Source organism: Molothrus ater, chromosome 21 (assembly GCF_012460135.2).
Source record: "Molothrus ater isolate BHLD 08-10-18 breed brown headed cowbird chromosome 21, BPBGC_Mater_1.1, whole genome shotgun sequence".
Lineage (NCBI taxonomy): Eukaryota > Metazoa > Chordata > Aves > Passeriformes > Icteridae > Molothrus > Molothrus ater.
In genome coordinates this window covers 8,361,745-8,389,216 of record NC_050498.2, presented here as the reverse complement: position 1 = coordinate 8,389,216, position 27,472 = coordinate 8,361,745, and the positions used below count along the sequence as shown (strand labels likewise).

General features: G+C 45.4%; 1 protein-coding gene across 1 annotated transcript in view; it reads right to left on the bottom strand.

Annotated features, from left to right (window-relative positions):
• Positions 1–27,472, bottom strand: part of VPS53 (VPS53 subunit of GARP complex) — a 64,220-nt gene that overhangs the window by 8,944 nt on the left and 27,804 nt on the right. The window contains exons 10-18 of the mRNA XM_036395171.2: positions 26,413–26,555; positions 24,665–24,806; positions 23,238–23,339; positions 19,893–19,987; positions 14,872–15,114; positions 13,301–13,448; positions 12,358–12,440; positions 8,735–8,813; positions 3,650–3,798 (exon numbers count right to left, since the gene is read on the bottom strand). Coding sequence (XP_036251064.1) covers positions 3,650–3,798; positions 8,735–8,813; positions 12,358–12,440; positions 13,301–13,448; positions 14,872–15,114; positions 19,893–19,987; positions 23,238–23,339; positions 24,665–24,806; positions 26,413–26,555 — 1,184 coding nt within the window. The remainder of the gene's footprint in view (positions 1–3,649; positions 3,799–8,734; positions 8,814–12,357; positions 12,441–13,300; positions 13,449–14,871; positions 15,115–19,892; positions 19,988–23,237; positions 23,340–24,664; positions 24,807–26,412; positions 26,556–27,472) is intronic.

Genomic DNA, 27,472 nt, shown 5'->3' with positions numbered 1-27,472 from the left:
CTTTTTGTTCCCTCCCCACAAAGCGAGGAGCACAACAGCATCTTGTTTGTCCTGCCACCTGTTTTCCAAGGCAGGACATTCATTTCTCATCCTTTCTCATGGAAAAGTGACAAAAGTGCAGCTCAGGCACAGAGCAAGCCAAGCTGCTGAGCAAACCCAAAGGAATGGCTCAAGGAGAGCCCTCACAAGCAAAGATTCCTTCCCTTTCCCTCTCTCAGACACAGTCCCTACCTCTCTCAGTGAATCATTTTCTCCTGGAGAGGTGTCAAGGAGAACAGTTTCAAGCTACTGTTGAGAAGCAGCTACTGGGCTGCCCCGAGCAGTTTTGAATTTGGCCACCAGAGAAACAACCTTGGCAACAAAACAGAAAGAGGAGGAGGAAAAGAAGCTCCGACTCCTCCTGCACAAAAGCATTACAGTGGAGATTTAACCTATCTGTTTTAAAAGTCCATTTTTCAGGTCTATAACTAATTCCCAGAGGGCAATTAGAGAGTGATGAGCACAGCTGGAGCTGAGGTGATCCTAGAAAATGATAAATTGGCAGCAGCTCTGGATGCAGCAGCTCACTGCTGGCAGAACAGTACAAGAAATTAATTGTGCCTTTGATAGCACAGGTAGATCCAACTGTCCCTCCCTCTGCAAGGTCAGGCAGGGAGCTAAAGCCCATGTTGTGTATGAGAAACAGGGTGAGCCTCTCCTGCTGCAGGGGGGCACACTGGCAGCCCAAGCACCCCCTCCCCTGTTGGTTTTAATCTTCTTTTCTATATAACCACACAATCTCCCATAGACAGCATTCTGTCTTGCATGAAACAATTCCCAGGCCCCTCTGGATGGCCACCCACCATCAGTGCAGAGGGGTAAAGTGACCTTCCATCCCCACATGCCTCTTATTTCACGCTGCCTTATTGGAAACAGCTTCCCAACTCCAGCAGGACAGACAAGACAAACTGTAAGAGCCAAGGGCTGCTCTGGAATTTTTTTCTCCCCTTGGTTTTTATTTTTTTCCTGGACTAGCAGAGACCATCAAGAGCAGTTACACTTAACAGAAAGTGCCTCTTGCCTAGGCTGGATTCAGTGCCTGGTGCTCTCAGAGTGCAGCAGGCAATCCTGATGAGAATAAAATGTGCATGTTCAGGGGTAATGCTCTGCATGAGGCTCTGTGCTCTGAGTGCCTTTACTCCCTGCACAATCACAGCTAGACTGGATGCCAGAATTCATTTACAGCTTCAGCTCTAAAACTGAACCCAGCAACCCCCCTCTAGAAGCAGGTAAGTCCCCAGTGTAATAATAAAGCAGTGCAAGACAGATGAGGAACCTGAAGCACAGAAACCACAGCATCCGAGAGCCTCCCCTGCAACAGGAGTGTGGCTCTGCCAGAGCCTGTGTTTTCCTAATCCCCTGCACTGATGATGCATCAAACACAATGCCTTGCTGAGAGAGGCACAGACAGACTTGCAACCACAGTCTGTCTGTCTGTCTGTCTGACAGCCTGAGCTACTGCAGGACATCCCCCAAAGGTTCTGGTGTCACTGAGTCACTGCAGCCCAGGAGGGTTTTGCTCTACACCACCCTCTGAGCTGGTGACCAGCCCTTACCCAGGCTGAGCTTAGCCCTGAACCCTCCACATCCCAACCTTCCTCCACCAAACTCCTCTCAGTTTTTCTCTGGAGCACCTGGAAGGACCCAGCACTCACCAGGCCTGGCTGCTGCAAACGGAGGAGCCGCTTCCCCGGCCAGGGGAGAACTGTTTGTTTTTCCTGTCTCTCAGTTCTAATCTCTTCCTCATTGAGGTCAGGTCACAGACTTCCCAAACACATCCCAGCAGAGCAGCCTGGCTGCTGTGGGGTTTGGTTTCAAAGGAGAAGGTGCAGGGAGAGCTGAGCCCCCCACCCTGCCTGGCAGCCTCGCTGTCCCCGGGGAGCGCCGCTCGCACATTGGGCAAAACAAAGCAAAAATGACAAATTAGCTTAAAGGATTGATGCAATTTCTGATGGCCATTTTTCTTCTCTCCAGACTTGGCTCAGATCCTGCTGGTTTAAATTTAGTGACTTTAGCTGCCTTCTCCCCTGTGGTCCTGTAACTCAACACTCACGCTTTATACAATCCATTAGAGCTGAGAAGTGGCAGCTCACAAAGACACGGGCATTAACATGTGGAGAAGCACAAGGCCTGTTAAAAGGATTTTCAGCATTGTGGGGCACACAAAAGGCCAGGTATTTATATTGGTCCAGCCAGAATATTCCATTAAAATGCAATTTCAAAAACAAAAATATTTATAGGTATTAAAAGGTATTTTAAGGAGATTGGTGCTCCCTTACCATTGGGCTGGTTCTCCTTAGCACCAAGTTGCACAGATCCAGCAAAATCACATCCAGGAACCCATTTTACCCTTCTACATCTGATCCATGGCACAGTGAGCTCAGGACTGTGTCTTAATTTTAATGTGCTGCCAATCAGAGCTGCAGTTGTCTTAAAAAATGTTTTGGAGAGGAGCAGGGGCTTCTGTGCTCATGGATGAGAACACTCAGCTTAGATGGGAACTTCCCTCAAATCTGAGAGCTGTTTCATCTGGAGTTTACTTGGTATGTGCCCAGCAATAAAGTTAAAAGGGAGGCAACTAAGCTGAGGTATTAAGAGTGTGCTGTGAACAGCTGAATAAATGGGGGGTTTTATTTATCACATAAAATTCAAGTGTAACCACACAGAAGGTTTTCATACAATAAATTCTCACTGAGACAGCATTTCAAACAGTGATTATGGGCAACATCCCAACATGATTTATCAGGAGCTGCTCCTTAAAGCAAACTCATGAGTACCCTGAGACAGAGAGGGGGATGAAACTCTCAGGTTGAGCCTCCCTGCTGTGAAAGCTCCCAGGATAGCTCCTGCATCCCACCCTGCCGAGGCAGGAGCTGCAGCTCAAATCTCCAACCCACACAGTCCCTGCCAGGCCACTGAGCTTATTTCAGGCTGGTTACCTTATCAGAGATGAATGAAACATTAAGGTATTTTAGAGTGACACATGACACGCACGCCACTGCCCTGCAGTCCACCAGCAGGGTCACATGTGCCACCAAAAGCAGCAGCTACAACTGGCACAGCCCTCCCAAGGGTTTTTCCTGGGGCATTGCCACGTGGAGCTCAGCTGGCCAAAGGCAAGCAGGGAAGAGCTCAAAGTATCTTCCCAAAGAGCTGAATTTGTGTTTCAGACAAAGTTTGGATGTTCCACCCTGAATCCAGCAGCAAGGGGCATTTCTGTCTCATCTGCCACTTCTGTCATGCTGCTCAACTTTAAGTGACTTGCCAGGAAGATACTTTAATACCCTCCAACATTTAAATTGCATTTCCCCTCCTGACTGGGCTATTTTTTGCACAGAAAAGCAGCTTTCAGATTGTGAAGGTAAAATATACTTCTCACACATGCCCTCCTTACAGGGCAATGTTATTTTGTGGCAAATTTCTCAGTACCTGGAAGCCCCATGGAAGAAAAGTAGATTTCCCCACAGCAAGAGTCATAGCTGAAGTCAGATATTCAAAGTCTTTTAAAGGTGCCCAACCCAAAACTTTCTGCACTTGGCAAACACCACCCAGTGACCATCACACTGTTTTATGGGATGAGCTGAATAAAGTGTCTGTGTTGGTAACTTACTTTGCAAATTTTATGCAGAACTGAGTGAAATACTTCCTCGTGGAGGCCAGGTTGTCACGGATGATGGGGACATTCTGTTTGATGTGCAGGATCACTGAGGTGACATAAGGACTCTGGTCACCAACATGTTCCACATTCTGCCACTGCATCTGCACAGAGGGGAAAAAACAACCAAAAAATGACTGTTTAATTCATCAACATTCAAGTAATAAGTAAGGGAAACTGTACAAACTTCCTGCCAGGGGGTCTCTAAGGAATCATTTAGAGACTGCCTCTGCAATTCACCACCAAGGTCAAGTTCTTCATCATTGAAGTGATTGGGCAAAACCATTCCAACAAGAAGACCCAAAGAAAAGCCAGAGCAGCCCTTTCTGCACCAGAGCAGAGACTGTCACCAGTAACCCACACAAATGGGGACCACTAGGATTAAAAATGGCCTTTGGAGCACACCAGGCTGCTTTAATATTTAACAGTTTCCAATTTGCTGGGATGAAGTGCCCATATAAATCCTGATTACAGGCATTTGAGAAAATATCTGCAAGCTTGCAAAGTCTGGATTCCTGTATGGCAGCCAAGACTTTAATACTGGTGAGACTGATGACAGATAGATGGAAGAGGTAAAAAGTCTTAAAGTCCAAAGCACTCTACACCAGAGCAGCTCACTGAAAACACTGCTGGTGTACAAGCCAGGATGCCCAAGTCCAGCTCTTCCAAATGCATGTAAAAAGTACAAAACAAGAGGAGTTACTCAACCTCCCATTTTGTTTTCGTTTATTCTCAGCAGAACTGCAGGAGAACAGCCCCTGTGAGCCAGATGTGTGGCTCTCTTGATTTTCTCTGAGCCTGGTTTGCAGTACACAGGGTACTCCCAATTTAAAACAAGTGGAAAAAACAGGAAAAAAAAAAAAAAAGAGATGATTGGGTCTGGCCTGGCCTTGTGTATGTACCAGAATTTCACTGAGGAACACAAGCACCCAGAAAAGCACACTCAGTTCTGCTGCTGCTCAGAACTCTGCAGTGTCCTCCCAAAAACTCTTTGGAGATCTGTTCCTCATGCTGGAGATGAGACAGGAGGAAAACTCATAGGAAATCAGGAGAGGAAACTGGGCACATATGGAAGATGAGCTTTTTCCTTTGAGGAGCTGTTTGTCCTCAAACTTGTTTTCCCAAGCTCTGGATTTTGCATATAAAGTTTTTTATTCCTGGTTTTAATTTAATTTAATATGGCTACTTTGCCCCCTGCAACTCAGCTGACTCAACTCCATCCAAACAACCCCAGCCTAAGTGACTTAGTGGGAAAGAAAAGCCAAATTCTTTGCAAAACCACAGTGTCTGAGTCTACACATGTCCCACTAAAGCTGCCTTTATTTAAACCAAACAAACCAACCCCAGCCTGCTGCTCTCACATCAGCTGGGTGGCTGGAAGGGATTTCTCTCTCATCACCTGCTCCACAGGTTTTCAGAGTCACAGAGCATCCTGAGTTGGAAGGGACACACAAGGAGCACCAACTTCAACTCAGACACCCCAACAATCCCACCCTGGGTCTGGGATTGTCCAAACACTCCTGGAGCTCTGGCAGCCTCAGAGCTGTGACCATTCCCTGGGGAACTCCAGCATCCTCTGGGGAAAAAACCTTTCCCTAAAATCCAACCTAAACCTCCCAGCTCCAGCCATTCCCTCAGTCCTGTCACTGCTTTCCTGCTTTTCTACTCCTCATGGGGCTGATCACATCAAAACAAAATATTCTGTGCCTTTCTCCCTGATGGATTCACACATTTCCTTCTTGACAGAGCAATCCTCACCCAACACACCATCCCCACAGAATGGGAACAGCCAGAAAGTGGGAAGGGACTGCTGAGCTGAGTTATTGCACCAACAATGAAACAGTAGCTTTTTCATTTTGTTGGTCATCATTCCAAAAGCAATACTTTACAACCAAACCTTTAAAGCATGAACAGTAAAAATAGCTCTTTTGTTGTGTGTGTGTGTGTGCATTGTGGGTGTGTTTCACCCAAAAAAACCCACCCAGTAGCTGCAGAGAAAGGAACAGCACCACATACTGAAAAGTCATCAAAAGAAATATGAGCCCAACTCTGCTGGTAAAGCTTTGTTCCTGTCCTTTTAAATTTATTCTTCTTTTTCCCTTGTCCTGTGTTTTTCTTGGGATATCCACAGAGTTTACAAACACAAGCTGGAAATGAGTGCAAGGAACAGGAGCAGGGAGATTTCACTGCAGGGAGAAGCCCAAAGGCACCTGCAGGCTGGGAGGACACAGAAGGACTGGAGGAGCTGGTGCTGCCTCCTGCTTCTCACAACAAAACACAGGGATGAGAGTAAAACAGGCAGGAGAAAAGAGAAACCATGAGCAGAAATGGGGAACCCAGGGAAGGGGCAGGGGCCCAAGGGTGGCATGATGTCCCCAAAGAGCCACCAGCTCCCTCCATGTGTCCAGCCCCCCAGAAAAGGGGTTTGTGATGGAGCAGAGGATGAATGAACCTTCAATTCTCCCTGTTCACTGCACGGTGCTGTGTCCCCCAAAGAGCCACCAGGTCCCTCCCTGTGTCCAGCCCTCCAGAAAAGGGACTTTGGGATTGAGAAGAGGATGAATGAACCTTCAACTCTCCCTGTTCCCAGCAGCATCCCACTGCCAGCTTGCCCTGCAGGCTCCAGCCTGGGCACCTGCAGAGGGGCTGGGAGGGGAGCGGGAAGCGCTGCTGGCCCCGAGTTTGGGGACAGGAGCTGGGCTCTGCCCTGTCACACCCTGCCCTGCCACACTCTGCACATGTTCCAGGGCTCACACACTCTCCTGAGAGCTTTTAATTAGCAGCTGTAGCTCTGCCTGCTCTGCTCTCAGGGTTTTTTCTGTGTGTGGAGTGCAGAAATGATTAAAGCCCCGCTCTGTCCACTCGGCCTGTGAGGGCACAGGGAATTGCAGCTGGGCCAAAAAAGGTTTCAGGAAAATGTAAAAAGCCAGCAAGAGGTTGATGTGAGGCACTAAAATGTCCCCCAGCACCAGTTCCAGGCACAGTTTTGAATATAAATTGATGCTTAATTCAGCATGTAAATCAAGCCTTAGCCAGTGCAATCCATAAATTTAATCGGGGCGAAAATATCCCGTGCAGATTAGCAGTTCCCTCATCCCAGAAATGAAAAGGAAGCACACCAGGCAACGTGAGTGCCTGCTACAGATCAGTACAGACACATTAACAGTTCTTAGTTATCCAGGATATCACAACAGGAGGGTTTAGGGCAAATTCTCCTCCCACCCACATCCCAGCTCCCCGTCCTACAGTCCTGTTTAATCATCCTACACCTGCTGTAAAGTCTGAGTAAGGATTATCACCTACAAGTTTTGTAATATGGGGCCTTCTCAGCATTTACCATTTTCTTCAGGACACACCAAGTAAAGAATCATGGAAACCAAGCAGCATTCCCAGCTGAAAGCAATATTCCTGATGCTGTTTTCTGTGTTAAATCTCTCAACGTGGCCTGCAGCCAAAGTGGATTGAGAGGTTTAAGCATTTCATAATTTACCTCTATAGTTCCTGAACATTTTTGCAAAGAAAAAAAAAACAAAAAAAACCCCAAAGCCAGACTCCAACAAAGGACTGGGAATGTTCAATCCTGGAGGACACCAGAGTGAGGTAAATGAAAAGAAACTAAACAAAGGAAAGCCCTAATGGAGCATGGATCTTGAGAGAGCAAAATTGGAATGGATCAGCCACACAATCTTTATTTCTCTAATATAGGCTGAAATTTTACATTTCCAAATACTAGCTCTGTGTTTAAATAATTACATGCATTTCTTATTGAAGTGTCAGAGTAACAACCCAGCCCTGAAGGAAAGGGAGGAGGAAGGTGAAGGGAAAAAACCTCTTGCACCAAATCCAGGTCTAATAAAATCACATAAAAGCAACTCTGTCTGATGCAAATAGAGGAGTGTGTGCACAAGTGACAGGTATTTATTTAGCTAATTTCATAACACTTAAACTTGTTTATATATCATCAGTCCCATCACATGTGCTGCATTTTACAAAGACAAAAATAAATGGCCTACCAGCTGCTGCTTTCTCAAGGTTGTGGTTTACTTGGGTATAAACAGTGAGAGCTAAGTGATTTAAATATTCCTGTACTCTGCAGCTTCAGGAGATCTGAGGGGCTGCCACAGCACACAGGCAACACCTGAAGTGCTGAGCCCTTCCTAGGGGTGTTATTTGACTGGGCAAAAAAATCCTCTTTCCATTTGGAACCTGTACAAGCTCTATTACCAGCTGCATTCTACTTCAAATATTAGCTGGGGGGTGGTGGGGCTGGTTACAGCTGGAATACATCATAAAGCAGAAAGCTATTAAAATTCATGGCAGCCAGACAGTGTGTTGATCCTACAAAAATGGAGCTCTATGTTTAATATTTCTAATTAAAAGGAAAAAAAATATAGTTCAATCCACTTTTGTTGTCTTCACCTCTGTCTAAAGCAAGTCTGGGTTTTCACAATACTTTGGCAAGGAAACACAGCTCTGCATTTCAAACATATAAAAGCCAGCAGTGTAACTGCAACAAAATCCTTAAGCTCAGTCCTAGGGGCCTCTCCAGGAATGGCTCCATATGTCCTTGAGAGGATCACAGAGGCAATAAGGCTCAATCTCAATTCCACATCACCTCCAGTGTGGACTACCTCCATTTCAGAGCCCCAAACAAGCAGCCTGGTAAAACTCCCTGCCAAAGAAGACAAAGGGGAGAGCAAAACCTGAAGGTGCATTTGGAATTTCACGCTGACAAAAGTTTTTCCAAATTTGAAATGTTCTCACTGGCATTGGGAGTGGAAAGAGAAAGCCTTGAGTACTCACTGAATGTATTTCATTGTCTGTAGGTTTTAATGTGGTGCAAAAAGCCTGGAAGCTCTAATCTGAATAATAAGAGGGTTTGGAGTGAGGGATGGATTTATAAATACAGCAATTGCTGCTCTAAAAAGTAAGAAAAAAAATCAGAGTAAAAAAATGTATCAGTAGTGAAATCAAGCAATCAAAGCACACAAGAACTCCACATGGATCTTAAGGTGACCTGTTCTGAAAATCCACCCCTACCTTGCTCATAGCAGTCAGGGCAGGGTCACAGGCTGCATCCAGGTCCTGCACTAACAGCTGGATGCTGTTGGAGATCACACTGCAAAAAAGGGAAAAAAAAAAAGAATCAAGCATGAGTTTCAGAATCACAGTGAGTAACAGAGTGCCAGAACTGGAGCCTTTGACTGTGAGAGGAGGAAAATCCTCCACTGGCTGACAGCAGCACTGTGATGTGAATGCACACAGCTACAACTTGTACTGAGGAGGAGCTGGGAAACCCTGCAGGGAGCTGCACAATGCTTTAAAGTGGGCTCCAGGGGAGACAGGATGTTTTTACAGTTGACCTTTCTCTGTTTTAACACAAATAAGGGGCTGGGGATCAAAGGTGGCAGATGAAGAGGAGAAATCCCCAAGCACCAAGCCCAGACTGGGATTCAGCTTCACATTTAATCCAGTCTGTGTAACACCAACATTTTATCATCTCTCCATTTATTCACAGCCAATATTCTACTGCTCACAGGATCTCGCACAGAGGATTTTAAAAATGACATCTGCATGAGTTCTGTGTCTCCCATGTGTGAAGATGAAGGCAGATGTCTTATTTACACTATGTCTAGGACTGCTGCCATCCATTGTTTGAGTTCCTGAGACATATACCAGACTAAAGGACACATTAGTCAAACACATTTCCCTCCCTTCCCCCCCCCCTTTTTTTTTTAAATTTTGAACAGCATGATATTGCTTTGAGACATATTTAATGCCATCATATTATGATGTGAATAGAGGTGCAGCTGATCCTAAAACAACAGCCAAGAAACTCTGCCTGCAGCAGCTCAGAGCCCTCAGGGGCACAGGACCAGCACCCCCGCTGCAGACAGCTTCTGCTAGGAGCAAGAACTGATTCTGTTTCACTAAGCACAGTTTTTAAAAACAGTGTCAACTTTAAATCTGCCACAGATGCGTGTTTACAACCTCAGGATTATATTTGTAAGAAGTGGATTTTACTTTTGCTCTTTCTCATGATGGTAGCACAGATGAGAATCACAGGGCTGTGAGAAACCTGAGCAATGCTTCCTCAAACCATCTTTCCTCTCCCTCATTGTCTTTGTGAAGTTTTGGAGGGGTTCACTGTTCAAAATATCTGTAAGTGTCCACCTTCTCACTGAGACATGGTGACACCCACATGTCATTCTGACCTGGGTTTGTTCTTCACCACAACCCAGAAAAGTTGCCTGTTCCCCTTCCTACACCTCCAGCACATAAAGTCTGGAACAGGATGCAAAGTAAAAGACTTCCTTCAAAGCAATCCATTTGTTTGTAAAGGCAAACTCATGTAAAATAAGTTGGAAAAAATTAATATAGGAGGTGAAGTGACTACAGGCTTCAAGTTACACCATCTAAAACTTGCATTGGGATAAAAAAAGCCTGTGACTGTTTCTGCTGGTGCCTCTGCTTCTGCTGGGCACTCCAGAATCCCCTCCCTGGGGGATTCCCCCAGGCCAAGGGAGCCAGACTGAAATAAGCTGAAATAAGCACCCTGCAGGGCCCCTGCTGCCGCTGCCTGGCAGGGAGGAGCTGTGCTCAGCACCAAGGAGCAGCACAAAGCTCTGAGTGGGTGGAAAATGCCCCCCACCATTTGTGTGTCCACGCTCAGGAGTCTGTCAGAAGTGCAGGCTCTCACCTGAAAACCACAAACCAGGGAGAGAAACTCATTTGTGTGCACTTCAGAATGAACTCCTGCTGTGGAGGTGCAGCAGGAAAAGTGCTGGGAACACAAAGGATCACACCATGCTGAATGAGAGGGTTTGGAGCCTGGTTCTGCAGGAAAACACTTCCAGTCCTCAGCCAGGCAGCAGTGGGTGACTCCTCACACAATCCCTGGCATGCACAGAGGGATGGATCAGGGAGCTGAGCCCATGAAGGAGCAGGGCAGCAACCCCAGTGAGCCCAACACCTCAGGGGTTCTCTGAGTGCTGCCCATCATTTCACAACACAGACCAACAGGGAAATGATGGATGTCTGGATTTGCATTACAAACATTTTTCTTTTGTGGAACATCAAGAAGAAGTTCCCATAATTTCTCCAACTTTCCTAAAGAAACTGCTTTGCCACCCCAAGGGTAAACCCCTCCTTTTCTCCACATATGGGGTGGTTCTGCACCCTCCTTTCTCTGAAAGAAGAAACACTTCCCAGGGTGCATAAACAGCATTTTATCACTTATTTTATGACTGCCTAACAAGACATCAAATCCCAAAAGAAACCCCTTGTTTGATGTTGAATGAGCCAGCAAGGTTTATAGCTCAGACTTCCACTGACAGAAGGCTGGACAAAGCCCTCAGCTGGAACAGAATGAAAGTCAATTAAAAGCCTTTGTTACAAGATATATCAGCCCTGTCAGTTGGACTTTAAACCTGTCCAAAGCAGCAAATGTGAGCTGTACATTAAACAACTTCCAAAACACTTTACATGGGCTGTCTGAGGCAGCCACTGTGGAAATCCAGCAGCCACCTGAAGCTGCTGGCTCCTGATGGCAAAACTCACCTGTCCATGCTAAGAAAACCCCACCTTATGGCACATTTTATTTCTCTTTTCCTGCTACCTTGCTTGCTTTGGCTGAGTGGACACAGCAACCTTGAATTTCAGACAGGGATTCACTCCTAAAAAGGTCTGAGAAGAGCCTGGGGGGAAGGGAAGGGAAGGGAAGGGAAGGGAAGGGAAGGGAAGGGAAGGGAAGGGAAGGGAAGGGAAGGGAAGGGAAGGGAAGGGAAGGGAAGGGAAGGGAAGGGAAGGGAAGGGAAGGGAAGGGAAGGGAAGGGAAGGGAAGGGAAGGGAAGGGAAGGGAAGGGAAGGGAATTCTGTGCAGCCTGGAATGGAGCCTGGGACCATGTGAAAGAGCTGGATGGAGATTCACTGGGATCCTGTCCATGGCAGCAGAAAAGCAGGAATCTCAGGAAGGAAGTCTTCTGAAAAAAATATCTTACTGCTATCTGGGCTGAATCTTTGTTTTAGGAGAGGAGGAGCTGGTGACAGGGATTATTTTCCCAGTCTTGCCAAGATATTCTTTTGTCTGATAAGAGGCAAAACAACTTTTGCCTCAATTTTCTTGTCTCAAAAAATACATTCAATCTGTCTGTCAGGGGTGGAGAGGAAAGGATGTTAGAGCAGAATATTTTTAGCACCGCTACATGAAAAGTTATTTTAATGAATGATAATCTTCTCTCAATTATAATCCCCAAATATAAGATTGGATCAGTCTTTTATGTCATCTGAAATGGGGTTTGATCATACTGACAAGGCTGCTGATTACCAGGGGGAAGTTAAAGCAGGAAGGAATGTACTGAAATAGCTTCCTTTCTTGAAATGTAGCAGCCACCTCGCAGAGCTGCCAAGAAGCAAATGATGTTTCAAATGGAAACTCACTATTTCCTTTCCCTTTTCCAGTGCTCTTGTTCCTTTGGCTTGGACCATGGGGAGCAGCTAAAGCCTGTGCTAGTGCTCAGCCAGAGGATACCATTCCTGAGCAGGGAAATGCCTGTGCCCATCCTGTGACACCAGGATTTCGGGATTGTTTTTACTCCAGCACCATCTGGCTGACAAAAGGGGATGTTTGACACATTGTGGGGAGAAGTAAGTGCTGGACATACATGCTGAAAGTGTCCATCTCTCCTGTCAGGTTGATTCTCTCCATCAGGCTTGTATCCACTTTTTCTTTGAGCTTCTCTTCCAACTGTTGGGAAACAAAACAAGCAACAGGGAGATCAGGTTTCCAGCTCGAAATAATTGTTCTTGAAAACTTGTGCCCTGGAAAGGTCAGCTTCTTCAAACTTCATCTGTGACCAAACCATATCCAAAACACATCCAGTGACACTGGAAATCTTTCCTTCCTGGCATCCCAGAGCTGTTGATTTGCCAGGATGGCCCATGGTGGCTCCATGTGCTCAAAGAATGAAAGCTCCAAGGTCAAATATGTAACTCTAGTATGACATGCTACCGTGCTAGCTTAACACTGTGGCATCTGTCCTGCTAATAAAGATGTTTCTCAACACTCTGCCTGTGCCCAAACTGCAGAGGAGGAGGAGGAGGAGGAGGATTGCCAGACCTAGTGGTGGAGAGGCCTGGATAGAGCCAAACATCACAGCTCATTGCTGACCCATGGCATTTTGGAAGCACCTGAATGTAATGAGTGGAGTGGCTGCAAATCACATCAGCATAAATTCCTCCTCTCTCCACTCCACATTGCCCCAGTATTTCATGCAAGTATTTTCCCAAAAGCATTTTGAATTATTGTTGTGCTTGTTTTGATGAAGGGGAGATAATGAACAGAGAATTTAAAAAAAAAAAAAAATTGGCCCCCAATCCAAAACAAATTATGTAACAAGCAGAAAAGGATTGACCCCAAAACTGATGCTGCAAAGCAGGATTACAAGCAAATTACTTTTCTCAGAAAATCAATACTTTTCTTTCTTTGAAATACAGAATGAATCATGTAGAGCTCAATAATTAAATGGATTTTTTATTACTTTTGGCTGTCCCAGCCTCCACAGCAACACAGAGGAGGGGCTGGTGTCTCCTCAGAGGAAAGCTCACCTGCTGGGTGGTGGCCAGGCAATACTCTGCAGTACTCAGGATGCTGCAAATGAGGCACAGTTCTTCTAAAGTAAACTTTGCCACTTCAGAGCCTTCCTTTTCTTTCAGCAAACTTGTGATGGTGAGCCCACCACTGCTGCTGGTTGTCCTGGGGGAAAAAAAAAAGGCAAAATGATAAAACCTGTGAGGTTTTTGAGAGTACAGACACTCAAGGTGCAAAATTACTGCTGGATTTTAATGCCATAAAAGGGCTTTATGACCACAGACCTAAACCCTGTGCAATACAGGACATCAAACCCACAACTGCTATTTTGGTGAAGGAATTTCTTTTCCAAAGAGTTTTGTACCAGGTCTTCAAGCAAAGGACAACTCACTCATTGACAAGAAAAACAGATTAGGATGCAAGTGGAACACAGCCTTCCGCAGGCAGCTTCACCTTCACTGCCAGTTATCCAAAATCTAATTAAAGATTGCAGAAGGATCTCAGAACTATCAGGAAACTTGTCATATTTATCTCTGCAGCACTAAACAGCTGTCCACATGCATTTGAGACTTTGGCAACCTGTTTTAAAAGCTGATGGTATCAACAAAGTAAATTATGGAAGATGTGCCTTCCCCTCCACTGCCTTCCAGTGAGCAAGGTTCATGTATCAACAAAGACAGAGCAGTTTAGAGGCAGGAAATTCCCTACCTCTCAACTCTTTATAATCCAAATCCATTAAAAAAAAATAGGACAGTGATATTTATCTTGGACAGCAAAAATGGAGCACTCAAAAAAACGTGGATAAAGAATGCAATTGAGGTCTGATGGAGAACACACATTAAATTTATCTTTCCACTTGTCTGGATGGAACCCTCTCCCCTCCTTCCATCTGCGAAAGGTTTTACTGGTTTCAGAAAGTCATTCTGCTGCTCCCAGGTTTACAAAGGAAACAAACTGAAGATGTTAAATGGCAAATAAAATTATCTGCAGTGGAGCTTTGGCAACATCTCAGAGCACCTTTAGCCTGTACACTGATCCATACTGCTGCAAACTCATTATGATTTCCTTTCCTTGCACTGGATTTACATCTACAGATCTTATTTATACAGAGATAAAATGTTCCAGAGCAGAGGGAGGTACAGGGAAGCACTTCAGCATCTCAGAAATAAACCACCTTCATTATAAATTACCATATAGATGATGTTGGGCTAAGGCAGCTGAGAATCCCAGTATGAGCTGGATACCCAAGCAGCAATTCTGAAAGCCAGGACCCTCTGAAGAGACTTGGGCTGGCATTTCAAAAGGAACTTCAAGAAACTGCAAATCTGACTGTGAATCAAAGCCAAATATGAAGCTGTTCTCCAGAGGCCCTTAAAAGAAAAACAATGTGTGACTGCCCATTTGCTCTCCTGCTTTTCTCTCTGTGCAAAAAAACTGAATTTTGGAGGAAACCATGAAGTAAATGGAGTGATCCTGCTGCTACCTGGGCTGTCTGACAGGGAAATGAGTGTATTTGTGAATCATCTTTACAAATGATCAGCTCCTCAGTGCAGTGGGATGTGTGCAGCACTGGCAGTGCCAGACTCACTTGGGCAGGTTTCCAGAGAGGATTTTCCAGGCGTATTCCCTCAGGTATTTCTGGAAGATGGTGGTCAGGGCTATCATGGGCTCCCCAGTGCTGAGCTGGGAGCACTGCACCATGCACTTCTTGTAGTACACAAAGAGGTCAGCACAGCTGGGCAGCACAGCTCCCCCTTCATCCACGTTGGGCTTGGGGGGACCCTGAGCCTTGAAGTCAGCCACAAATCTGTCAATCAGCTCTCCCAGATTCCTGGGGTGGGGAATAAAAAGATATTTGAGTCTGTTGAGGGAGGAATTGGGAGTGAAAAGAGAGAATAATGCTTACAATGAGATGCTCTGTCTTGTGACAGCAGCAAGTCCAGGTTTAGCAGCTGGGTATTCCCAGCCCTTTCTTATCTCCACACTCCCAGCACAAAGCTCACACAATTCCACAGCCCAAACCTTTTGTGCTCAGGAGTTTTAGTGGCAGCTTCAAATCTGTTCTCCAGCCACACATAAAAGCTCCCAGGTCTGCCAGGGCTCAGTTCAGCACATTTGATGCAAGTGCATTAAGCCCGTGCTCAAGTTTCATTCCTGGCAGCAGGAAAAGGAACAGTCAGGCCTCCCATCCCAGCAGAGCTCAGGGAATTCGGATTTTGAAGGGATGTGCTCAAAATGGTGTGTCCCATTTGCCATTGCTTGGTCCCATTTGGATACCACCTGGTTTTGCACAACTTCACACATCCTTTAAAGAAGTTTTATTTAGCATGAGCACGAAGTGCACTTCCTACTCAAACTCTTTTTAAAAGCACAAAAAGCCCTCTTATTGTCTCCAGTGATTCATTACAGCCCGGTCCTTACTCAAATATTTCGGTCTTTAGGCAACAATAAACTTCACTCCATCCTTTCACCAGGACAAAAAGGCTTTTGAGCATGGCAGAGAGCCAGAGCCATCAACAGAGGACCAGAGAATCTTCTGATCTTGGGGAGTTCCTCTGGTCCTACCCCTCCAGAGAACAGCACATCCATGTCCAGCTCAGCTCCATGGAATAACCTCTGCCAGATGAATTCCAGCAATAAACCTCCTCCCCCAGGCAAATTCACCCAGCCTTCCTCAAGGAAGCTTGGATTTTGGGAAATAGATAGGCCTTTCAGACGAGAGGTACCCTGCTGACCAGGAGTTCCTGTATTTTATATTCCTGTTTTGAATATGGTTTTCCTGCAGCTCTCCCCTTCCCATGGCACAAGCCACACCTCTGAGGGTAATGGCTGGGCTGTGCCACGATCCAGGGCTCCTAAGGAGAAAACCAAATCCTCAGGAGAAAGGCTGAGACTCTGCAGCATGTTCTCACCTTTACCAGTGAAAAGGGAAAAACCCACCAACAACAGCTTTCCCCCAGTTTCTATCCCTTTTTGCTTTCCCTCTTGTGAGAGAGAAAATTCCAGAGATTCAGAGAACCCACAAGTCAGAGAATTGAGAGAATCAGAGAACCCACAAGTCAGAGATATTGAGAGAATCAGAGAACCCACAAATCAGAGAAATCAGAGAACACACAAGTCAGAGAAGCAGGAGAATCAAAGAACCTGCAAGTCAGAGAATAGGAGAACCCACAAGTCAGAGAATTCAAAGAATGAGAGAACCCACAAATCAGAGAATTGAGAGAATTCAGAAACCCCCTAAGTTAGAGAATTGAGAGAACCCACAAGTCAGAGAATTCACAGAACCCACAAGTCAGAGAATTCACAGAACCCACAAGTCTCTTCCCTGACAAACTCAGAGGCTGCTGCCTCAGAAGGGATGAGCTCCGACCAGGGGTGATCTGCTGGGCCAAACTTATCTCCAAAGATGTGCTTGGAATATCAGGATCTCCATCATGGAGCCAGGCAGTTGCAAAGACAAGCAGCCCCTTTTTCCATGCCTATTGCTCAAGCCCTGCACACAGCTCTGATTCCACACTCCCAGCTCCTCAGCTGTGCTACAAGCACTGTAAAAACATCAGGCTGCTCCACTGATGTGATAAATCTCCACGCTGGCAGCAGCAATTGAAGGCTGAAGTGAAGCATTGATTGTGTTGGGCCACAGAGAAGCAGAATTTACCTCCCTCTGTAGCTGTAGCAGAGCCAAACAGATGGCTGCTGCAGGAGGGCTGCAGCCTGCACATCCCTGCAGCTCCTCAAGGAAGGAGGACGTGGCTCACTCCTTGTCAAACTCAACAGCTGCATCTCCACCTCTGCATCTGTGCTGGGCTCCAGCTGGGCAACAAAGTGGAGCTTTCTTAGCACTCACCAGTCACTTGATTTTTTTTTTTTTGCCTTCTCTCAGTCTCAAGACACGGTCAGGAATGTCGATGGCTTTTGTTTCTTTATGTTTAGCCCACATGTTCTCCTCTTCTCTGAGGCAAAGTGAAATGGATCTGCATTTTCCTGCTCCCCCCCAAGGTCTTGTCAAGTGGGATGCAGGAGAAAATGCAGCTGTTCAGAAGGGCTGGGAGAGCAGTGCTGGGGCTTCATGCTTGTTCTGATCCCAACCTGGATAAAGCTGCCCATCAAACCAGGCTGTGGGACTGCTCCCATTTCAGAATGGCACTGGTGACAGCTAAACATCAGGATACTGTGCACTAAAAGAACTAATTCATCATTAATGCACACCTTGGCTGATGGCAAAGCTTCACATGAGCCTCGGCTGGCCCAAATGTGATACCAAGGCCACAAACCTTTGTGTGGTGCAATGGGAGCACAGAGAGTCTGGCAGAAAAAGCTGCTGGGAGATGAAACAGAAGGCAGGAGAGCTACAGAAAATGAGTATTTTCTGCACAGACTCTGCAAAAAGGAAAAGCTCCAAGAAAAGTCTCTGGTAGTGCAGATGTGGTATTTCCTAACAGTAGCACATTTATTGGGAGTGAGAACTCGCCAAATCTAACCAAGAGAAAGAATGAAACGAAATCACATAAAGGGAATTCTATTCTGCTTCTTTTCATTCCTGCATTCCTCTTCCTTTGTTTTTTGGGGTTTTTTTTTGTGTTGTTTTTTTTTTTTTTTTTTTTCTTTCACTCAACCTATTGAGGGTTGTTCTGGCAATCAGGAGAAGAACCAGGAGAGGAGAAGAGGGTGCTCAGGAACCTGGGTGTGCCCAGGGGTGTGAACAGAGCAGTGGCACTGCCACACCTGGAGCACTGCAGAGCACTTTCCATGCACTGGGGATTCTGGAAGCCCCTGTGCTGATGAGGCTGCAAACACACAGCACAAAGTGCCAGCTTTCCAAGCACTCTGGACTCAGACGTGCCTCTGAGCAGATTTAAGGAGGGCTCTGCACACTCTCAGCCCTGCAGACCTGACAGAGCTCTTCCTCCTCTCTCAGAACAGCTCAGCTCACATCTGTGTGCTCCTGCTGCTCCAGCTGACCACAAAGGACAGCTAAAGATGCACATCCCAAAGGGGCAGGAATGAAATCTGCTCTGCTGGTCAGAAATCTGATATTTACTCTGCAGCTGAGGGTGGAGAGCAGCATCTTTAAACTCCTTCTTTCAGGTGTCTCCTCTTAAACTGCTACAGATTTTGGCAATGTGTTTCTATAAATGGGTATGGAAACAATTTTTTGGCAGAAAAAATTGTCCAGGCTTTTTTTCTGCCACAGATTTAATGTGGCAGAAAAATGATGAATAAAACTATTGCTCTCACTATTCAGAGCTCAAATATACAATTAATGATCTAAGCAACATCTCATTTTCAGACAATGGCAACAGATTCCTCCAAAGTTCAATCAAAGGAGGAAGAAGAGAGAAAAAAGTGAAGGAAAGCAATTTCTGGCAGTCAGGGGCAGCATGGGGAATACTGTGGCAGTTTTTCTTTGAACTCCCTGCAGCTTGTGGCTATAAAGATAATATAAAACATCTCATGATTGTAAAGGAAAAGGAGAATAAAAAAAAAATAAAGGCAACTGAAGGGGCTAGGAGCACTGTGGGGTAGAATTACCAAAATGGGGATTAAAATGGCCCCCAGTGAGAAGGGAAGAAATATTCAAAGAAGTCTGTGCTCTGTTGGCTGAGGGCAGGGGGGAAATATCAGTTTCCCTTTGTGATATTGCAGAGCAGAACCTAAACCCAGCAGGACACAGCACTGTGCAAGGTTTCAGCTATTCAATCATTTTTTTTTAAGCATAAAAAGTTGATGGGACATGGAAAAGCTTTTTCAAGATGCTTATCATGGAGTTTGGATAAAATCAGGACACTCCAAGCCTTGAGTAAGACACTGTCTCATTGGAAGACACAAAAGCACATACAGGTGAGACTCCAAGCAGGCACCTCCTCCTTTCCAGCACTAATCTGTGCTAAAAAACCAAACTGAACCTTTTTCAGCTATTTCCTCTCCCAGGTGGCACTGCAGCTGTTACTGAGATGTTGTTTAAACCCTGGTGTGAATGGAGGTGCACAAGGAAGTGTGGTGAGAGCCCTGCACACTTCTCAGAGCTCAAAGCTGAAAGCTCCTTTCATTCAAGGTTTTTTGCTGCAAGTCAGAGAGGAAGATGAAGAAGGGTGCCAGGGATTAAAGCCCCTGACAAAGTCCCAGTCTGTGAGCAATGATAATGTTATCTTACAACTAGCTTTCATCTTAGGATCTCAAATAACTTATTCCTACAAAGCAAATCCTGCAGCTCCTCTGCCACAAAGCCACATGTGTGCTTTACAGAAAACCCAACCCTGTTATTTGTGGAAGCCATGAGATGAAAGAAAGACACATGTCTGCAGTGGGAATTGCAGAGGCAACAGAAGTCATTTCAGGAACTCTGAGCCTCTTCCAGAGAAAGGCAGCAGGCACCACTCCTGCAGCCCTCTGCAATTACACACAAACCCAACCCCACAGCCCTCTGAACACTCATTTTGTCCAAGCAAAGGCCCCACTCAAAGCTTCCTGAACCACAAACACTGCTCCTGTTGAAATCAGGCAGCAGAGGTGCAATATATTAAATCTTCTGCAGCTTGAGTACAGAATCCAGCACAACCCAACACATCCAAAACCAAACAAACCCTGAAGTTCAGGCTGGTTACTCACTTGTCCTGGGACTCAATGTACACATAAAGGTGAGGCTCAAAGCACTTGGAAACAATGCCATGGAAAGGATTGTCAGGGACCTTTGGCTTCTTTGGCTGCAAGGAAACATTTAAAATGTTGGTTCAAAGCTGCCCTGTAAGACCTTGAAGGAACAGCAACGCAACAGCACAGAAGGATAGAAATCTTTGGAGATATTGTAACACAGAAATTTGCTGTCAAATCATCAAAGCATATAAATGTTATTATATCCAAGTCTTCCCTCCTTCTTAGAGAGCTGTTAGCAATCCAAGGAATTATCTTTCCACTTGTAAAATATTCTTAGCCTTAAAGAGAAGGCTGCTCCATGCTAACAGATTTCAGCTGAAGAGCCTTAATGCAGTTTGCAAATAAAATCTCCCTGAATCCTTCAAGCAGTAACAAGGCTCCTCTAGTCCCCTCTGAAATAAAATGTAGCAGTTATTTGGAAGCAAGATTAAAGAATCCTTACATTTTAGAGTGTCAAGGGCAATAACTCAAAGCTACAGGCTTCATCTGAATGAATTTTATTTAGATAAACAGCATGTAATTACTGCAGGAGCCAGAATTATACAGGCCTGCTTTCACTGTGAAACATGTTTCTGGGGATGCAAAGATTTCTATTTTTAAATCACATTTAGAGCATTAAGCACAGGTGCCATGTAGAAGCCATCCTGTTTACCCTCATTTGAGTTTAGTGCTGCACTCTAACCATGGCCAAGCACAGCCCCTGGGACTACTCACACATTTAAATTTGTGCATGTTTAAGTACCAGGCTGGGCAGGACCTTTAAGCTCTTTTTTTTTTGCCCTACAGCTAGATTATTATTATTATTCTTTTTTACCAATAGATAATTTCTCTTGTTGCTTCCCAGCAGACCAGCAGCTTTTCCCTGGCTGCAAAGAGAGCTGCAGTGACTCTGGAATGGAATTCTTGCTTCTCTCTCCACAAAAAGCCAAGATCAGCTCCCAGCCAATGAAGATATGAATTTTTCCAGCTGAATTTTTTTTAAAATTCAGGAAAAGCCAAACAAAAGAAGCAAAGCCTAAAGGACTTTCTCTCCTAAACAACAGAGGAGATGGCACTAAGAATTTGGCAGAACTATCAGAGTGTGACAAGGCAAACTTTTCTCAGCAACAATTCAGCCCCAAATGATGAATCCCAACTTATGGCTGCAAGCCTAAAGTGAGGAAATGGTTTTATGGAGGCCAGACCACCTCTATGAGCCTTGAATGAAGAATTTAACTTTTAAGAGCCTTGGGACAGAACCATTACCAGGCATCCTCCACCCAGTGCAGGATGCACTCACTCACTGGAGCTGGGAGGAAAAAAAAGAGCTGGGAATTACAGAAACCTCCCATCTGCAAAGCCCTGGCATGGCAGTGCCAGCACAAAGCTGCAGATTCACCAAGTTTAGCACTCAGCTCCTGCAGCAGGCCTGGCTCTCTGTGTCTCTGCACCACGCTGCTCCCAGCATGTCTGGTGGAAGGAATATTAAATCTTTTACCAGTAGCACTGAAGCTGTGTTTCTGAGTGTGCAACCCTGTCCAAAAGCTGCAGATGTTTAAGCTATTTCCTCCTTGAGTTTGATGGAAATAATAAAAGGTTACTGTTGTCACAGCAAGGAGGTCTGCAGCTGGCCCAGTTTCCTTTCATTACCATCCAAAGTAAACAGATTAAATGGAACTGCTAGGATTACCAAAAGAGGTGCTTTTTTAGCATGGATTCCCCCCCCCAAAATTCTTGTGCTCCCTCTTAGATTCCCAAGTGTCTTGAATTTCCAGGAGTGGTGTCTTGGAAGGGCTCTTTTACTGAAAACCCTTCAACTCTTTGTGTCCCTTCTGTTCCTCATGCAGTGACAGGAAAGATGAGATTTTCAGCACTTCCAGACTCCCAGCATGAACCAGCAGCTGCTGGCACTGGGACACTGAAATGCTGGAGCCCTGCTGGCACCCAGGAGGCTGCAGGGCAGCAGAGCCCAGCCCTGTGACACTGACACAGGGCATTCCTGCAAGGAAGGGGCAGCCTCACCACAGCCTGCACTTCCAGGGATGTCTCCTCTCCATGGATGGCTTCACAAGGTCCAGGGAGCACAGCAGCTCCTCTCTCAGAAGCTCCTGAAGTGCTGTTCAATAAACCCAGCCCTAATTGTTGTAATTATCTCTTCACCTGCCTCCTAACACCTTGACTTCTCCAAGGATGTTCTCTCATCTCAACACTTCACATCCCAGCCAACATTCCAGTCACGAGGCACTGGAGAGCAAATTCTTCCCAAAAAATGCATCAGAGGTGTCTCCCCAGGTTCCAAATCTGCCTCACTGATAAAATCCACACAATACCAACTGTCCAAGCTGGATTTTAATGGAAAGAGCAAAACCTTGCTTAAATCATTCTGTTTCAGGACTTTGGCTGTGGATGAAGGCAGAGGGGCTGCCTTGCTTATGTGGAAATCTGGAGGGGATGCAATGCACCAGGCTCCCACCTCCTGTTCTCCCCAGGGGCATGGATCTGAGCAGGTCCTGAAGCCCTGGTCACCCACCAGGATACACCTGTACATGGCCCATTTACAGGGCTCTAAAGCCCCTAAATAAGAGGAGAGTACCAGCCTCAAGTAACCCACAATTGAACATTTAGAAAACATCCATCTGGTGTATAAAAAAAAAAAATACAGGCTTTGATATTGGTGCCAATTAAAACAATTGCATTTACCATTCACCCTTTAATGTTTGCAGAGGGCTTTGGAAGCCCTGTGCTTGTACAAGCAGTTAGGTGCTGCCTGCTTTGCAGAGGTAATGGATAAAAAGCACTGTAAAGATAAAAATCCCACAAGTGATTTATCTGGAGTGAAAATCTAAAGCTGACACTTGAAAGTTCAATGACTTGCCTGGTGACTCCAGACAGTTTGCTTGGCTGACAGGGCAAAATATGAATTGCAACTGTTTGTAGAGGAGCTTCTTTGGGGATCTGAAAACCCAAATAGCTATTTCATCTCCCTTTGACAGAAATCCTGTAGTTACATCTGGGCTGTTGCTGTACAGGCTGGAACAGAATCCAGCTCACTCTCACGTGGCAGGATTGTCTCTGCACTATTAACTGGAATAAAGATTGCTTTGGTTTCAGTGAAGTGAGCCAGAGCAAAGCATGGTCGTACTGGGAGCCTGAATGCTGCACAAAGGATCAAAACTGCACTAAATTAATTGCACAAAGGATCAAAACTGCACTAAATTAATTGCTGTGAAAACAAACTTTTCAAATCAATGGGATGGGAAAAGCTGAGGCCCCACTGGAGGTTCTGACAGAGGCTGAGAAGTGGGAACTTCAAAGACTTACTTTGTCTGTATCACTTTTCTCCATCACAATCTCATCTGTCTCTGCCCCAGTTTCATCCTCCAGAAAGGGGTTGGTGGAGGGAGGTGGCACCTCTGGCTTCTTCTGTTGGAAAAGAGGAAGCTCTTCAGAGAACAGCCAGTTTTGTGTCCTCTGGCACACAGCTGCATCCACATTTTGCTTTCCTGAGCCCTTGAAAGCATTGCCCAGCAATCTGCCTTCTCCCAGCAGAGCTGATCAGATCCTGGCTCCCTCTCCACCCCTCCATGCTGCCTGAATCCTCCTTGAAAGTGTGACATTTTATCCAGTGTGACATTTCCACTCTCCCAAACCCCACTCCAAAGTGTGTGGTCTCCACTGGGATAAACCACAACAGCAGCTCCAAAACTCTGCCCTGAAATAAACCCCAAATTGCTGCTCCCACTGTTTGTCCCCCCCGCCCCTCAGCCAGCTATTTATAATGGTGGCCTTCATTTTGGGTACAAAACAGGACAAATGACAGCCAGAGTGTCACAGCCTCTAGACATGTCAGAGAGAGGGAAACACAGGATTTTCTGTCATTTGAAACCACACCCTCCCCTTCTGCTTTTCTCACTTCCAACAATCCAGAGAAGTCAATTTAATTAAAGCTGCAAAATTTTCTATGAAATTTGTCAGAATAAATAAAGCCATATTCCTGAGAGATCTAAATTCAGCCAGGAGGAAAACCTTGCAGGACTCCCTCTTTTAATTAGCAGCACCCACAGCAAATGACCAGTGGGTCCAGCAGGCTTTCCTTGGAGGCTGAATTATCACATCCAGGCTGGACAGAGAAGTCAAGCTCACATGCTCTGTGCTGCCAGGGCATCTGGCTGGCAGAGTTCTGGGCTGAAATTCCAGGCAGGAAAAGCTCAGAGATGGCTCCAGAGATATTCCCTGAGTTTTTTCTCTTGTTTCTGCCTTTACAATCTACCAAAAGAGACAAAGCAGAAGCTACCAATGGAAGCCAGAGTGGCCCAACAACATGGGACTGAAAGCTGGTACCATGTGGTCAATGTGTGGTACCCAGAACTGAGAAGAGGAGACTTTTAGTTATAATGTGTCACTGACATGTAGAGAACAAACATCACAAGGCATTTAACCACACCATAATAAACTCTGTGGCTTCAAACAGCACAGGGCCCCAGGAGAACCAAAAAAGCACACAAGTAGTGCATTTTTTATTCTTGTGAGCCCTGTGCCATCTTCTCTACAGTCGACACAACTAAAAAATCATTTTTCCAATACAGTAAAAAAAAGTGATACTGAGTAGAGTCACAGTGAACACCCTGAGCAAGGGGAGGCTGCAGATGACACCTTTTATAGTCTCCAGCCCCTGAGCTATGTGTGAGGGGCTTCTTTCTCCTGAGCAAGCTGCTGAGTAAAGGAGAGCTCTTCAGAAATGTCCTTACCCCTGTGCCATCAGCAAGGGTGCAGCCTGAGAAGCGTTTGGCCAGGAGCCCCTCAAAGTTGGTTGTCCTCTGAATTGCAAACAGAAGCAATTTCACCTCAATCTCCTTGGCCCTGGTGCGCATGATCTTGGAGAGCTCTGCCCTGCAAGAGAGAGGGGAGATAGAAAAAACAAATGTGGTTTCCTATAAAGGTCTGAAACCCAACACTGGAACTCAGTCCGTTCCCCAGAGAGACTTTCACCACAGAATTCAGGCTGATTCCTAAGAGGCTCTCTACCATAAAACTGCTTTGCAGATCCCATTTCAAACACAGCCACGGTTGTTGTGAGCTCTGTGGGTAACAGGACCCCATCTCCTGGCAGCCACTTGGGAAAGCCCTGAGGATCCAAGCTTGGGAAGCTCAGGGGCTCCCACTGGGACCCAGAAAAAAGCCAACAGTGTACTGGGACTCCACTGGCACCTTCCTCTGCTTCCCTGTCTCTGGCTGGCAAAGAGCCTGGTCACCACAATCAGCTCATGCTATTCCACTTGGCCTGAAATATTGCTGATTTTTACCTCTGTTACGCTGAAAATTGATTTTCACATCACTTCAATTTCTCATCGTTTTAGCGACACTTCTCAGCCTTTTCACTCCTCACTTCCTTTTAACCATGGACAATTCCACAGAGACATTTTCACCCTGCCTTTAGACACTGACCAGCATGGCAGGAACCAAGCCAAACTTTTATTTTCAGGAAGCTGGGAGGCAGCAGGAGCTGCATGATATCTCCAAAGGGGTATTGGGACAGACAAAGGTGATACAGAGACTCTATCTTCAGAAGGCATGAAAAGGCACTTTATTATTAGAAATTTGCAGGGGTTTTTAAATTATTATTATATTTTTATTATTTATTATTTTTATTATTTTTATTATTATTTATTTACTCTTATTATTATTAGATTATTATTATTATTATTATTATTATTATTATTATTATTATTATTATTATTATTATTCAGTTTTTACAGAAACAATGGTGGACTTAAGACCTGATTGCCCTTTAGTGTCATTATAGGATACAAAACAACACAATGCAGACTTGCTGCTCTTTCTAAGGTAAAAAAGGGACTTTTATTTTACTGACTCTAATATTTATAGATTTCCAAAAGTGACAGTGGATTGGAGGGTGAAAGTGCTGCCTCTCCAATGACACTGGACAAACCAACAATCTTTTAAATTTCTCCTCCTCCATAAAAGAATGCAAAACAATGAGTTATTTACATAAAGTGTGTGAGAAAGTTCTTTACAAGAATGTAAACATCAGAAAGCTTAAAATATCTTAAAAAATCAGAGCAACACTTTAGGAATCTTCTTTTACACTACTGGTGAACTACAAATAGTACACTCTGGAGAATCACATCTATAAACAATAGAAAGAGAGATAATAATTGTTTTATTCTCTGAGCTTTCTCACAGCTTCTTACAGAAAACCCTGGGGCAGTTCTGTATCCGTTCAGAGATGTGGGGTTCCCCAGGTGGGGCTCACCTGGTGATGTGGCAGAATGCTGGGGCAGTTCTGTGTCTCTGTTCAGAGCTGTGGGCTTCCCCAGGTGGGGCTCACCTGGTGATGTGGCAGAATGCTGGGGCAGTTCTGTGTCTGTCAGAGCTGTGGGGCTCCCCAGGTGGGGCTCACCTGGTGATGTGGCAGAATGCTGGGGCAGTTCTGTGTCTCTGTTCAGAGCTGTGGGGCTCCCCAGGTGGGGCTCACCTGGTGATGTGGCAGAAGTCCACGGCGATGCGCTCCGTCATGCACCACTCTGCGGGGAACATGCGCCCGTACTTCTCCTCGTAATCCACCAGCTGCCTCTTGATCCACGCGTAGCGCCGGTCAATCTTGTCCAGCCAGGCCACCTGAACCCCAGGGACAAAGACTTTTTAGCACCATCAGCATCTTTAGCAAATATTCAGAGCTGTGCTGCTGCAGCTCTGCTTTGTCTCATGATTTTATATTGATTAACATCCTCTGAATGCTTTGGATTATTGGTGATGTTTTTGCCCGATGTCCGAGAGAAATGATGAGGACTCCATCTTATCAGAAGGCTAATTAATTACTTGATTATACTATATTATTCTGTATTATATTAAATTACATCTAAACTGAATCTGCCAAGCACTCAACTCATCTCCACTGCACACACACATGGATTCAGTTGGGCAGTGAATCAAAACATTGACACCAAAATCCAATCACCAATTCCCTTCAGGTGAGCAACCTCCCACAATGCATTCCCACTTGTGAACAACACAGGAGCAGTAAATGAGATAAGAATTGTTTTGATCATCTCTGCTTCTCTCACTGCTTCTCTCAGGTTCAGAGAATGTCAATCCCACATTGGATATTAGGAAATATTTCTTCACTGAAAGGGTTATCAAGCACTGGAACAGGCTGCCCAGGGAATTGGCTGAGTCACATCCCAGGAGGGATTGAAAAGATGTGTGGATGTGGCACTTAGGGACAGGGGTTAGCAGTGGACTTGGCAAGGGTTGGAATCAAGGATCTGAAAGGTCTTTTCCAACCTCAATGATTCTGGGATTCCAAGTGCTTAAACACATGCCAGACTGAAAATCCTATCTTGTGCGAATTAAAGAGAGAAAGTTCTGTTGAAAATGAGGATAACAGTACTCCTAAATCATGCAGAGATTATTGAAAACTCAATCCAATAATATTTCATTTGATCCCACCCTCTTTGTTTCACAGATAGAGAGGTTAAAGTGAGTGGGATGAGAGTGCAGCAATTCCTGGATTCTTACATTCAGCTCACATTTAA